Source organism: Cavia porcellus, unplaced genomic scaffold (genome assembly GCF_034190915.1).
Source record: "Cavia porcellus strain 051 isolate PalLab524CR breed Dunkin Hartley unplaced genomic scaffold, mCavPor4.1 scaffold_37, whole genome shotgun sequence".
NCBI classification, from domain to species: domain Eukaryota; kingdom Metazoa; phylum Chordata; class Mammalia; order Rodentia; family Caviidae; genus Cavia; species Cavia porcellus.
This window is the reverse complement of record NW_026947520.1, coordinates 10,995,520-11,010,924: the sequence shown is the minus strand read 5'-3', so window position 1 is coordinate 11,010,924 and position 15,405 is coordinate 10,995,520. Positions and strand designations below refer to the sequence as shown.

At 37.7% G+C, this 15,405-nt stretch overlaps 1 protein-coding gene across 1 annotated transcript in view; it reads right to left on the bottom strand.

Annotated features, from left to right (window-relative positions):
- The window catches only part of LOC111755114 (putative ankyrin repeat domain-containing protein 30B-like), a 51,305-nt gene that overhangs the window by 15,158 nt on the left and 20,742 nt on the right, over nucleotides 1–15,405 (bottom strand). Inside the window, exons 10-11 of the mRNA XM_063243275.1 lie at nucleotides 8,190–8,304; nucleotides 7,854–8,027 (exon numbers count right to left, since the gene is read on the bottom strand). Of these exons, the coding sequence (XP_063099345.1) occupies nucleotides 7,854–8,027; nucleotides 8,190–8,304 (289 nt within the window). The remainder of the gene's footprint in view (nucleotides 1–7,853; nucleotides 8,028–8,189; nucleotides 8,305–15,405) is intronic.

Sequence of the window (15,405 nt, the reverse complement as noted above, 5' to 3'; positions counted from 1 at the left end):
TCTGATAGGAACATGATTATTTAGAGCATATGGGAACAATTTTAAACAATTTCTAAATTCCACTCCATTTCTAAATATTTATTCTTAAATCTAGATTACATTTTATTTTTTTTTTGTCTTTTTCCTTTTTTATCAGTACCAGGGATCAACCTCATGAGCACACACTTGCCAGGCAGGCGCTTATGCCGCTGAGATAAAACCCCAGCACTTACATTACATTCTTATAAATGAATAAAAGATATTCTGAAATTCCAGAATCTTTATTAAAATATACCATCTTTTAAGAGCTGCAAACTCTCACAGAGGCACAATCAGTAGTCTGCACAGGGAAACACAGAGGTGGGTCTATAAAAGGGCACTTGCATGGTCACACAGGCTCTGAAGACAGGACAGACCCTTCTCTCTGAGCATCTTCAACTTCAAATTTGGAGCAGGGTTCTGAAACCTCCTTGTGAGATCAATTGATGCAGGAAAACTGCATAGAGCTAAGAGCCACGTTTAAGTCACAGAGTTTTGCTTTTACCTTTGGTATGCATGGGCTGCCAAATGGTTGTGTACAAAGCAAGCATTTCTGTGTAAAATTCTTCCCTTAACATCATGTTTTACCAAAAAAGTGAGGTCCTACCATGAAATGAAAAGCATTATAACTATTTCAATAATTTTTCAACACTTATACTTATCCTCCATTTGTATGCAGGTCTCCCTGCTGTTAAACAGTTTCAAAGGAGCGCTGAAAAGAAATTACCACAACAATTCCCAGCTGCATAGGGTGGTACAACCCTGTAAGCTTATCACTCTGTGAGGCTAGGAAGAGGGATCCAAGTTCATGTCTGATTTCTGCCTCTGAAACTTAGTGAAACACTGTCTCAAATTTAACAGGGGGTGACCAGTGATGAATGGTGGGGATGCAGCTCAGTGAGAAGGTCCTAGGTGCAATCCTCCATTACCCCCCCCCCAACACACACACACACTAAGAAATAAGCAATACAAATTTAAAAAGCATTCTCATCTCTGTTCTTACAGTTTCATTGATTTCTGCCAGGGCTTTCTTAACTGAATACAGTGACATAGTCTGTCACATGCCTCAACTAACTACAGATTCAAGGTGGACATTGTTCAAATTCCTGAAAATCTACATTTGTCAGCTTTGTGCCACTAGTGATTATAATGAGAGCCAGTAATGATAACAAAGAGATGTGGAATTCATCAAGACTAAGCCTTAACCATTAGTGAATTAATACAGAGCTTCCCAGTGGCACTGAATGACCAAAGGGGGGAAGGAAAGTGGTGGATTCTGCACAACAATAGGTTACACTGATGATACTCCTTTCACTTCCCATTGACAGTTGTAGAGAAAGACAAAAGGAACTTGGCCTGATTTTGTTGGAAAGGAGAGATTAGAAGGAAGTGGTATTTAATCCAACTCATCTAGAGATTTCTTCAGTTTCTGAGAATTAGGAATTCACCATTAAACATGCTTGTCCATTAAATGCTTCTGAGCTATGTCAGAATCTTGAGGAAATATTTTGAAATATCCATGTCAGGGCTTAAGACATTTACTGAACCCAAATCTCCAGGGCAGAGCCTCAACTGTTTCAAACCTTTCTCCTGACCACAGAAACACACAAGTCTAGATGAGGACTAGAGAACCTAGAAGATGACATCAGTTTCATCTCTCATCTACACAGCCACTACTTTTTACTAGTTGAGAATTTAGACAAAAGGAGGGAAGGTGAGAGACAGGTACTCCATGGAAGCTCCATTTAATCCTCTTGGCTCAGGGCAGAACAGGGACTAGTACATTCAAAATACAACTGATCTCATCATACAAGCTCCTTAACTCCCAGCTCCCAGCAAGACATCATATGTTTGAAAGGACAATTCAGATTCTTATCTTAGTTGCGGTTTCTGACTGAAAAGGAAAGGATCTTTCTTAATTATTCTTTCATTTCCCTTGTTTCTTAATTAATTACCATTCATGCATGCCAAACTGGATTGCTGGAGTTCTCCTAAAATTTCAGGTTTACAATATATGATTCTCAATAAAGGGGCGCAGCTTGAGACCATACTCATAAGTGAAATAAATCTATCTCGCATGTGTGAATACCGAATAGTTTCCCTAATGTAAGTAAAGATTCAAATATATAAAAGTATGTGGTAATCATGATTCCCCATTATGTGACCTTGAAGCCTTATAAAGTTTTCACTTATTAACTTGGAAAGGCTTTATTCTGGGCTTCTTGATATGGAAATATTTGAAGCTATAGTATATGAAGTTATATTCAAATATTTCAAGGAAAAAGATAGACACTATGTTAACTGCAAGTAAGTCGGGTTATTTGGTGGTGAAGCACTAGGTTGCTGAAATTGTCATGCTTTGACCTGTATTGTTATGTTGTTATGTCCTCTTTTATCTCAATCTCTCCCTTATTCATTAAAAAGATTATTTAGTTATTTTTTATGGTTTTTTTAATTAAGGGGAAAAATTTTAAAAATTAGCAGGATATATTATAGTAACTTTTTTTGATTTCCTATTAACTTGTTTTGAAGTCCTGTAATACTCCCACTATCTTGTTTTGACTGATTAGACTCTGTTCCATTCTATATGATAGTATCAAGAGTATGGCAACTACTTTGAAGGCAATAAGATTCACTAAGATGCCCATTCTGGTTTGACTATTATCTCCTTTGGAAGTGCTGTAATGTTTACAATGTTTAGGTTTTATTGGTCTTGTTCTCTACTGTTTTGTTCAACTTTATAATACCTAATGAGATAGACAATTCTTTTTAAGGAAGCAAGAGGCATTATGGTAACCATTGTTGATAACCTTGTACTCTGTTATCACATCATGTACTGTGTCTATCCTTGATTTTGACTGACAGCTTTGTTTTCCCATATTTGACTTTATTCTCTTCCCAAAAAAAACAGTAATAAGAACTAAGGAGTAATAAAACCCAAAATATATAATTTTGTTATAAAAAACAGAGGGAAAAAAAGTGCTCTAAAGGATATAACTGCAAGTGTGTTTAGGGGTGTTTAATAGCTGACCATATTAATGTTTTTGGTTGGATCATTGAACACAACTGTTTGCAGTCTCACTGTTTGAATGTTCACTTTGTATGCTTTGATACTCTGACTTGAGCAACTATCTCTAGGATGATAATGTGTAATCTATTAACTGGTGATTTCTTAGTGGTTTTTTTTTTTTATGTTCTGTATTACTTGTACTCTTACACTGCTTTGTTTTGTTTTGGTTTTTCTCTTTTTCCTTTTAAATAAAAATTTTAAAAAACAATATATGGTTTTCTTTTCTACTAAGAATTTTTAAGAGGATGGGAATGTAGCTCAGCATCACACAGTGCCTGGCTGGTAAGTGCAAGATTCAGAGTTTGAGTGCCACTATTGAAAAAAGCATGTAAAAAGAAAAATAAAAAAAAAAACAGAATAAAGAGATTTTATTCTCAAGCTAGGTACAGCCAGTAATCACTGCACTATGGGAATATGAGGCAGGCACATCGCATGTTCAATCTCAAATAAGACAACTTCATATCCTACCAAAAATAAAACATAGCACAGTTGAACAGGAGACACAGCTCTGTGTGAAGGGTCTGTGTTCAATTTCCAGTAATAAGGAGAAAAAAACAAATTTTATTCCTAAAATTGAAGAGCATCTTATCTATGCACATGAACCAGAAACTGTATTCCTTCAGTAGCAACTAATCAACAACCAAACACTATTGGCTTGCATTATTTCTAATCATTTTTCCTTGTCATTTTTCCCATTTAAGTCAAGTCACCAAAAATGGATCATTTTTATGAACTGTCAACAGCAACAACATTTCCACTTATTCTAAAATACTGTTGTTCTACAACAGAAAAAAAACCACCTGGTAGGACAAGCAGAAATCAAAGAACTGGAACACAACATGGCAAAGTCAAGCCAGTACATACCACTGATATGCATAAATGTAAACGGTCTCAATTCACATATCAAAAGAAATAGGTTGAAAGAATGGATCAAGAAACATGATCCCACAGTATGCTGTATACAAGAAACACATCTGACCACACTGAAATTAGAAATTAATGGCAGAATAATTGTGAAACCTGTATAATTACATGGAAATTAAATCACAACCCTTTGAAGAACCAGTGGGCCACAGATAAAGAAGAAATAAAGCAATAGCTACAAATCAATGAAATGCAGACACAACATACTGTAATCTATGGGACGCAATGAAAGCAGACTTAAGAAGGAAATATATATCAATAAATTGTTATATCAAAAAAAAAGAACGACAACAAATAAACAACCTAATGCTTCATCACAAGCTTCTAGAAAAAGAAGAGTAAGTTAAACCCAAAGCTCATACAAGAGAGGAAATTGTAAAGATTAGAGCAGAAATCAATGCAATGGAAATTTAAAAAACAGTACAAAGAATTAATGGAACAAAAAACTGGTTTTTTGAGAGACTAAACAAAATTGACAAGCTTCTAGCTAACTTTATTAAGAAAAAGCCTAAATTCAGGCAATAAAGACCAAAAAGGGGGAAATTACTACAGATCCCATGCAAATTCAAAACATCATGAATACCTACTTTGAAAATCTCTACTCACATAGCGTGGGAAATACAGAGGAAATGGACAGATTTCCAGAACCATATGAACTATCAAAGCTCAACCAAGAAGATACAGCAAATTTAAATAATCCGGTATCAACTATTGCAATTAAAATTATAATTAAAAACTTACCAACAAAGAAAAGCCCACATCCTGTGGATTCATGGCTAAATTCTACAAAAAATTTAGAGAACTTCTCCTTAAACTGCTTAAACACTTCAATGAAAATGAAAAGGAAGCAATCCTCCCTAAATCATTCCTGGAGGCCAGTATAACTCTCATACCAAAACCAGAGAAAGTCCCAAGCAAAAAGGAGAACTATAGGCCAATCTCACTAATCAACAGTCATGCAAAGATTCCCAATAAAATACTGGCAAGAATAGAATGCAGCAAAGAATCAAGAGATTATACATCATGACCAAGTGGGATTCACTCCAGGAAGGCAGGAATACTTTAACCTATGCAAATCAATAAATGTAATACAACCCATCAACAGAGCCAAAAACAAAAACCGCATGGTCGTCTTCACAGATGCACAAAAAGCTTTTGATAAAGCCCAACACATGTTCATCATAAAAACCTTTCAGATACTCAGAACACATGGTGTCTACCTCAATCTTATGAAGCCAATCTATGACAAATCAATAGCCAACATTATACTAAATGGACAAAAGCTGAAAGCTTTTACTTTAAAATCAGAAACAAGACAAGGATGTCCACTTTCACCATTCCTATTCAAATACGTTCTGGAAACACCAGCCAGGATAATCAGACAAGAGAGAGAAATAAAATGAATAAATATAGGAAAGGAAGAAGTTAAATTATCACTATTTACAAGTGACATGATACTCTATGTAGAAGACCCAAAAATTTCCATTAGAAGACTGTTAGAAATAATAAAAAAATTGAGTAGAGTAACTGGATCCAAAGTCAAAACTCAAAAACAAATAGCATTCCTGTACTCAACCAAAAAACTCACCGAGAGAGAATTTATGGAAATATCACCTTTCACAATAGCATCTAAAATAATGAAATACTTAGGAACCAACCTAACTAAGAATGTAAAAGACCTATTTGCTGAAAATTATGCTACACTACAAAGGGAGATTGAAGAGGATATTACAAAATGGAAGAGTATTCCTTGTTCTTGGCTAGGAAGACTCAATATTGTGAAAATGGCCATACTCCCAAAACTGTTCTACAGATTTCATGCAATTGCAATCAGAATACCATTAACGTGCCTCACAGAGCTAGAGAAGACACTCCTGAAATTCATTTGGAAACAGAAGAAACCTAGAATAGCAAAGGCAATTCTGAGAAACCAAGGTAAGGGAGGAGGCATCTCAATTCCTGACCTGAAACTCTATTACAAAGGCACAATGATAAAATGAGCAGGGTATTGGCAAAGAAATACACCTGGGGAACAATGGAACAGATTAGAAGATGCAAGCACAACTACAAAAACAATCAACCACCTGATATTTGACAATGGGGCTAACCATGTTCACTCTTTAATAAATGGGGCTGGAAAAACTGGCTCTCTGCATGCTGAAGACTGAAAATAGACCCATGCCTATCACCAAGCACAAAACTAAAGTCTAAATGAACCAAAGACCTAAACATTAATACAGAAACCTTAAATCTACTGGAAGACCAGGTAGGCAGAAGACTTGGAGACAGAGGTAGGCAGAGATTTCATGAACAAAATGTAAACTGCATGGGAAACACTTCAAAGAATCAACACCTGGGATCTCATATTATTCAAAAGTTTCTGCACTTCAAGAGAAATCACTAACAGAGTGAAAAGAAAACCCACAGAATGGGAAACAATTTTAGCCAACAACTCCTCAGACAAAGGACTTATATCCAGAATGTGTAAAGTATTGAAAAACATCAAGCCCAAATTCAGAGACCCTCTCCAAAAATGAACATCTGAGATGAACACACATTTCTCAGATGAAGATATACAAATGGCAAATAATTACAATGATGGTGAAAGAAATGTTCACCATCATTGGTCATTCGAGAAATGCAAATTTAAACATCATCGAGATTCTCACTCCGAAAAGAATAGCTGCAATCAAGAAATCAACTGATAACAAATGCTGGCGAGGCTGTGGTGGGGGGGGGGGGGACACAATGCTCCACGATTGCTGGCAGTGTAGACTGACACAGGCACTATGGAAATCGGTATGGAAATTTTGCAGAAGACTAGGATTGGAAGTTCCATTCGGTCCAGTGAGTTCCCTCATTGGTATTTTCCTAGAAAAATGGAAAATGTCATATACCTGTGAGATATGTGCAGCCATGTTCATAGCAGCACAATTTGTAATAGCTAAAACTTGAAAAAAACCAAGATGCCCATGAACTGCAGAGTGGATGAAAAAGATGTGATATTTTTATACAATAGAATATTACTCAGCTATAAAAAGGTTGCTGTTGAGGCTTTCATAGGCAAATGGAGACAATTTGAGGCTCTTCTCACTAATGAAATAAATAAATAATCATATTTATAAATATCACAGTGTGTCTCTAGTGTGAAATGTAATAAGAAATGTAGGAGTAGTCAAACACAAAATGTGTAATTGCTGTTGTGAAAAAGAGAGGACAAAAAACTGATCTAAAGGCTACAACTGCACGTATGTGTGACAGTACATTTGATAACCCTATTAGTAAATTTTTCTTGGAGAGCTGAAAAGAACAGTTTGCAGTATTGCTGTTTGACCAGCCACTTTGTATGCTTTACTTTTGTAACTTGAACTATATCTAAAAGAACAGTATGTGATTTATCAACTAGTGATTTCTTACTGTTAATTATTTTTGAAATTATGTGCTATTTCTACCATTTTCCTGTTGTTTCTTTTAAATAAAAAAACACTATTGCTCTGTTTAAGTTTTAAAATAAAACCAAATTCTGAGGTTAATTTTGCTATCTTGTGCTGTTTTACACTACTGCAAAAAAGAAAGAAAGAAACCTTTTGAAACAAAAATTTTACATTTTAAAATTCAGTGTGTTCACAAATACTGTAAGTGCATAAAAGAAACTCACATCCTCTAGCATTTCATTAAAACTATCAACATTGAAAGTGAAAACATTAACTATCAAGTTATTTCAAACAGTGTATTCATGAAACACTTGAGTTTCTACATGTGGAAAACTGACCAACCAATATGTCACTGTGAACACAAAAGTATTTCAGAAACTTTGGAAAGAAAATTCAGTGCTCTATACCTTGTTTTTTGCCTCAGCATCGGCACCATGCGAAAGCAGTTTTGCTGTTAGTGAAGACTTTGGATGAAAAACCGAAAGATGCAGAGCAGTGTTGCCCTTGGCATTGGCAATATTTACATTTGCACCATGCTCCAAGAGAATACTAGCACAGCCTTCCTCGTAGCATTTTACAGCCTGTGGGTATTGTAATAAAGGAGACACCATCAGCTCAAGAAACTCCAAACACACTTTCCACATGCCTGGCCAAGGAGTTATATTCAAATTACACTGACTGACTTTGATTTTCAGCATTTAAATACAATCCCTCCCATGCTGAAATTGTTGGCTGCTATTTACCTTAATCAGAGCGGTGTCATGGTCACTGTCACAGGCATTAATATCACACTTGCTCTTTACCAAGAGAGTCACCACTTCTGGATGGCCATAGGCACTGGCATAATGCAGAGCAGTCCTGGGACAGTCAAGAAGATTTTAGGAAATTACAGCGCTCCATTTCAAAATGCAAAATTATTTATGGAATTATTATGAAAATTAAATATCTTTAACAAGAAGTATTTAATTGTCTTTGAAAACATAGAATGCTTCACAGCTCTTACTGCTCACCTGTGAATGGAAGTGCAAGTGGGTGATGCTTTGTGTACATAGTGTGGGGGATGGAAGCTGCTGTCTTGCACGTACTAAACAAGGTCCCTGCACTGCGCTACCTCCCAGCCTAGTGCAACCCACTGGAATTAGTAAGAACAGGCCTCAGATTTAGCTCAATTGGAATTTAATTTCTACCCTAAGTTCTTACTTTCTAGCCATCCTTTGGCCCTTCTGTGCCTCGGGATTCTCACCTACTAAATGAGAACTGAAGTTCTCAGTTCTCTCAGAAGACACCACTGAGATGGTTAAATAAGAATCCGCACAAAATATTTAGAACAACTTGTAGAACAAATAACAGCTCAATAATTGTCAGATACTATAATGTCTACTATTACTACTTAACAAAGACAATATTTCAATTAAGTAAAATAAAATAATTAAAATGGACATTCTTTGTGGGGTTAGGATTATTTCAATAAGCCTCCAGACACTTTTTCTCATATTTTAACACCTCTGTCATTGGAAAGGCACACAAAGCTCAGAAGACAAAAGCTCTTGTGTAACTATACCTGGCAGTGTGGAAGGTCCCCTCCTGACCTTTGGAGTATGGGGGCTTTTTACTGCGTAGGATCAAACACTGTGTATGCTACTGATGTGACTCTGTAACAAAAACCAGCCTGTAAAATGTTAAGGTATACCGACCAGACTGGAAAATCCTTGCATGTGCCCATATAAGGGTGATGAAAAGACAAAAATTGAATAAAAAGGGGCTAACATGCGATACTAGGCATGAATCTGCTGAGTTAGTCTGAGCAGCAATGAAGCTGCTTCCTGGGCAAAAGGCTTCAGTATCCTGCAGTGGCTTTAAAAGTTTTCTTCATATGGCATCATCACATGATTCATAGTAAAATCTCTAAGTACAGATAATTTCTTTATATCTTTATTTTTGAAGAAGCAAAAAGTTGTCAGAAATACCAATACACACACAGAAAAAATGAAAACTATCTGTGCTTAACTAATGTTTGTGTTTTTCCCAAGAATTATTTTATTAAGACAACTTTCACTAGAATTTTATATTTATTTATTGTAGAAATCAAGGATAAGAGAAAGGAAAGAAGGGCACACAGAACCATTATTGCCATTACTGATCATGAGATAGTACAAAATGAAAGGCACAAAAATGTAAAAATACAGAATATTCAACATTGTTTCTGGTGCCAATGAAACTCTGTTAGAGTGAAAAAATTAATGAGAAACTCTTAAATATTATGAATAGAATGACTTTCTAGATAATAAAAAAGAACAGAAAATTTCACCTCTCGTTCAAATGCCTAAAAATAACAAATTTTGCCACAATTTGTATACATTTTCTGACACAAGACTGCAGCCTAATTGTGTGTAGGCAAAAGTAAACTGACTCTCGTCTCAGTGGATATATCAAAGTGCATCTTTCCCTGTTAAAAATACATTCATGTGATGCCAGTTTCAGTGATTATATATCACTCCATTCTGCAATGCACTGCAACTGATACAATCTTTCTGTGAATCCATCACTATGTTAAGCAACAATGAAGAAAAGCACATTTAACGTGTCTGTATGTTCTGAAGGTATTCTAGAAAGGAACTGATGAGTGGACATACGCTTTCCTAAACGTGGTACAGTACTTGAATCAAATTTCCTATTTGAAAAAGTCATAAGCCATCTCCAATTTTAAGCAGCAGGATAAACTGCTCTTCTACTCACAAACTCTGTAGCTGAAAAATATTTCACTCCATTATAAAATTAAATTCTCCTTATCAGGAACACTAAACATTTCTTTTTATGTTTACAGGTCATTTGTCAAACCAACCACCTAATTTAGAATTTGATATAGCTCAGTGGTACAGTAGGATTTGACGCTCACAGTGTGTGCTATCTACCTTTAAAGTAAATTAGGACCAGCCTAGCCCAGCCTGTTTAGCTGCCGCGCCTGGCCATAGGTCTGCAGAGGAGGAGCTGGGCAGATCTGGGGTGCCCTCACTGGCCTCTCTGCATGTCTGGAGGACTCTGGATATCTGCGCCCAGACTGCTGGAGTTCCCTCAGGCTTCCAGGTGCAGTGAAGGAGAGAGGTGGGTTTGAGGCTTCCACATCAGCCTCCCCATTCCCGGCTTCATTTGGAGTCCTGCTGAGCTCCCCATAGGTGGGCTGGCCCACACTACCAGCCTAGCCCAGCCTGTTTAGCTGCCGCGCCTGGCCATAGGTCTGCAGAGGAGGAGCTGGGCAGATCTGGGTGTCTGGCCTCTCTGCGTGTCTGGAGGACTCTGGATATCTGCGCCCAGACTGCTGGAGTTCCCTCAGGCTTCCAGGTGCAGTGAAGGAGAGAGGTGAGTTTGAGGCTTCCACATCTGCCTCCCCATTCCCGGCTTCATTTGGAGAACTGCTGAGCTCCCGATAGGTGGGCTGGCCCACACTACCAGCCTAGCCCAGCCAGTTTAGCTGCCGCGCCTGGCCATAGGTCTGCAGAGGAGGAGCTGGGCAGATCTGGGGTGCCCTCACTGGCCTCTCTGCATGTCTGGAGGACTCTGGATATCTGCGCCCAGACTGCTGGAGTTCCCTCAGGCTTCCAGGTGCAGTGAAGGAGAGAGGTGGGTTTGAGGCTTCCACATCAGCCTCCCCATTCCCGGCTTCATTTGGAGTCCTGCTGAGCTCCCCATAGGTGGGCTGGCCCACACTACCAGCCTAGCCCAGCCTGTTTAGCTGCCGTGCCTGGCCATAGGTCTGCAGAGGAGGAGCTGGGCAGATCTGGGGTGCCCTCACCGGCCTCTCTGCGTGTCTGGAGGACTCTAGATATCTGCGCCCAGACTGCTGGAGTTCCCTCAGGCTTCCAGGTGCAGTGAAGGAGAGAGGTGGGTTTGAGGCTTCCACATCAGCCTCCCCATTCTGGCTTCATTTGGAGACCTGCTGAGCTCCCCATAGGTGGGCTGGCCCACACTACCAGCCTAGCCCAGCCTGTTTAGCTGCCGCGCCTGGCCATTGGTCTGCAGAGGAGGAGCTGGGCAGATTTGGAGTGCCTGCATCGGCCTCTCCATGTGTCTGGAGGACTGTGGATATCTCTGCAACCAGGGAGGGTCCACAGGTTCCTGAAGCACTGCGGCCTGTGGTGAGTACCCTAACCCGGCTGCGATTGAAGAACTGTGGAGCTTCCAAGGGGCAGGTGGGCGCACAGTGTCCCTGAGGCCCAGCTTGTCTGGAACTGCGGAGTTCTGAGCAGGCAGAGGAGGGCCACTGGTTCTGTAGGCCTAATGGCTTGGGGTAGCGCGGCGCCAGAGTCTCAGTAGCTCCAAACATAGAAGGGGATTTTCAACAGATCCTGAGGAAGCTTTCAAATAACACTTGAAACACAGAAATATAGGAAAATGACAAAACGAAAGACCAAATTACAACCTCAAACCTCCAGCCCATCTCAAGAAACCCTAGGAGCGATGTATATAGAAGAAAATATATCCCATCCACCTCATATATCGGACACAATAGCCACTGAAATTGACAAGCAACTCCAGGAAGCTTTAAAGAAATTCAAACTCGAAATAATCTCCCAGATAAAAGAAGAAATGATAAAAGAAATGAAAGAGATTCTAAATATATCTAAAGAAAACACAGATAAAAAATTGGAGGAACTAAACAAAAAGATAGAATCCCTAGACGAGCAATATAAGAAACAAACAGAATACATAATGCAGATGCACAGAGATATACAGGAAATAAAAAACTCCACTGAAAGTTGTAAAAACCGCCTTAATGAAAGTGAAGATAGAATTTCAGACCTTGAAGACAGGATTGCAGCTAGTGAACAGGAAAGGAAAGATCTTTTGAAAATAACAAGGAACCAGGAAACAACAATTCAACAACTGCAAGACGATGCAAAGAAGAATAACATAAGAATGATAGGGATTAATGAAAGAGAGGGAGACAACATGAAGGATGTCAAGAGGATATTTAGAGAAGTGATAGCTGAAAATTTCCCAAGCATGAGATCAGAAACTGACATCAGGATCAGTGAAGCATATAGAACTCCAAACAGTCATAACCAAAATAAAACTACACCCAGACATATAATAATCACCATCCCAGAAATCCAACACAAGAATAGATTATTAAAAGCTGTCAGAGAGAAAAGACAAATCACTTATAAAGGAAAACCTATCAGAATCACAGCAGACTTCTCAGCACAAACGATAAAGTCAAGAAGAGCATGGAGTGAAGTATTCCAGATCCTAAAGCAAAATGATTTCCAACCAAGATTGATATATCCTGCAAAACTATCATTCAAAATAGATGGTGCAATACGATACTTCCATGACAAAGAACAGCTGAAGAACTTCATGAACACCAAACCAACCCTGCAAAAAATATTGCAAGACAGTTTAGATACACAAAGGAAAAAACCACTAAGCAAAGCAAATAATTAAACAGAACTGAAAGATAAAGATGCAACAGCAGAGAGATAACATTCCTACAATTAACCAGCATTTAACAGTAATAACCATTAATGTAAATGGTCTCAATGCACCAATCAAAAGAAACAGACTAGCAGAATGGATCAAGAAACAAAATCCAACCATATGCTGTTTACAGGAAACCCATCTAACCCAGAAAGATACTCACAGACTGAAAGTCAAAGGATGGAAAACAATTCTTTATGCAGCAGGAATCCAAAAAAAGGCAGGAGTAGCCATTCTGTTTGCAGACAACGTGAATTTTAAAACAACAATGACCATAAAGGACAAAGAAGGTCACTACATACTCGTAAGGGGAAAACTCCAAGAGGAAGAGATAACTATCTTAAATATATACGCACCAAACTCCAGAGCAACCAGTTATATAAAACAATTATTAACAGAAATGAAAACTCAAATTATCAGTAACACAATTGTAACAGGAGACCTTAATACGCCACTGACACCAAGGGACAGATCAACCAGACAGAAAATGAGCAAAGAAATAACAGAACTGAATCACACCTGTGAACAAATGGGTTTGATAGACATATACAGAATGTTCCACCCAACAACATCAGAATACACATTCTTCTCAGCAGTACATGGATCATTTTCTAAAATAGACCATATATTAGCTCACAGAACATATTTAAGCAAGTGCAAAAGAGTTGAAATCATCCCTTGCATATTATCGGATCATAGCGCTCTGAAATTAGAAATTAATGACAAAGGATACTGTAAAAATTCCGCAAACACATGGAAACTAAATAACACACTCTTGAGTAATCAGTGGGTCACAGAAGAAATTAAAGAAGAAATTAAACAATACCTAAAAGAAAATGAAAATGCAGATACAACTTACCGGAATCTGTGGGATGCAATGAAAGCCGTTCTGAGAGGAAAATTTATTGCACTGAGTTCCCACATCAGGAAAACAGAACGAATACAAATAAATAACTTGATGCTACACCTCAAACAGCTAGAAAAAGAAGAGCAAGTCAAGCCCAAAGCCAAAAGAAGAGAGGGAATTATAAAAATCAGAGCAGAAATCAATGCAATAGAGACTAAGAAAACAATCCAAAGAATCAACGAATCAAAGAGTTGGTTCTTTGAAAGAATAAATAAAATCGATAAGCCCCTAGCCAACCTTATTAAAAAAAGGAAAGAAAAAGCTCAAATTCATGCAATAAGAAATGAAAAAGGAGAAATCACTACAGACCCAATAGAAATACAGAGGATCATCAACACCTATTTCGAAAACCTCTACTCTCAAAAGTTTGATAACACAGAAGAAATAGACAGATTCTTAGAAGCATATGAAGTACCAAAGCTAGATCAAGAGGATATAAAACTGTTGAATAACCCAATTTCTGCTAATGAAATTGAGAATGTAATTGGGTCCTTGCCCACCAAGAAGAGCCCAGGCCCAGATGGATTCACTGCAGAATTCTACAAGAAATATAAAGAAGACCTAATGCCGACACTCCTCAAACTATTCAATGAAATTGAAAGGGAAGAAATCCTTCCTAAGTGATTCCTGGAAGCAAATATTACTCTAGTACCAAAACCTGAGAAAGACCCAACTATAAAAGAGAACTATAGACCGATCTCCCTAATGAACACGGATGCAAAAATCCTCAATAAAATATTGGCAAATAGGATCCAGCAAATCATCAAGAAGATTATACACCATGACCAAGTGGGATTCATCCCAGGAATGCAAGGATGGTTCAACATACGCAAATCAATAAATGTAATCCACCATATCAATAAAGCCAAAAATAAGAATCACATGATCATCTCTATAGATGCAGAAAAAGCCTTCGATAAGGTCTAACACTTATTCATGATAAGAACTTTACAGAAAATTGGAATAAATGGTCTTTACCTCAATATAATAAAGGCCATTTATGACAAACCAACAGCCAGCATCATACTAAATGGCCAAAAATTGAAAGCCTTTACTTTAAAATCGGGTACAAGACAAGGATATCCTTTATCACCACTCCTATTTAATATAGTACTGGAAGTACTAGCCAGAGCAATTAGGCAAGAAAGAGAAATAAAAGGGGTAAAGATAGGAAAAGAAGAATTTAAATTATCATTGTTTGCAGATGACATGATACTCTACATAGAAGACCCCCTAAACTCCATTGAAATACTCTTAGATACAATAAATAAATTCAGTAATGTGGCTGGATACAAAATCAATACTCAGAAATCAATAGCATTCCTATACACGAACAACAAAATTACAGAGAGGGAAATAAGAGAAACTGGACTATTCACATTAGCAAGCAAAAAAATGAAATATTTAGGAATTACTCTTACGAAAGAAGTGAAAGACTTATACAGTGAAAATTATAATACACTGAAAAAGGAAATTGAAGACGATCTCAGAAAATGGAAAGACATCCCTTGCTCATGGATAGGAAGAACAAACATTGTGAAAATGGCCATTCTCCCAAAACTGTTATATAGATTCAA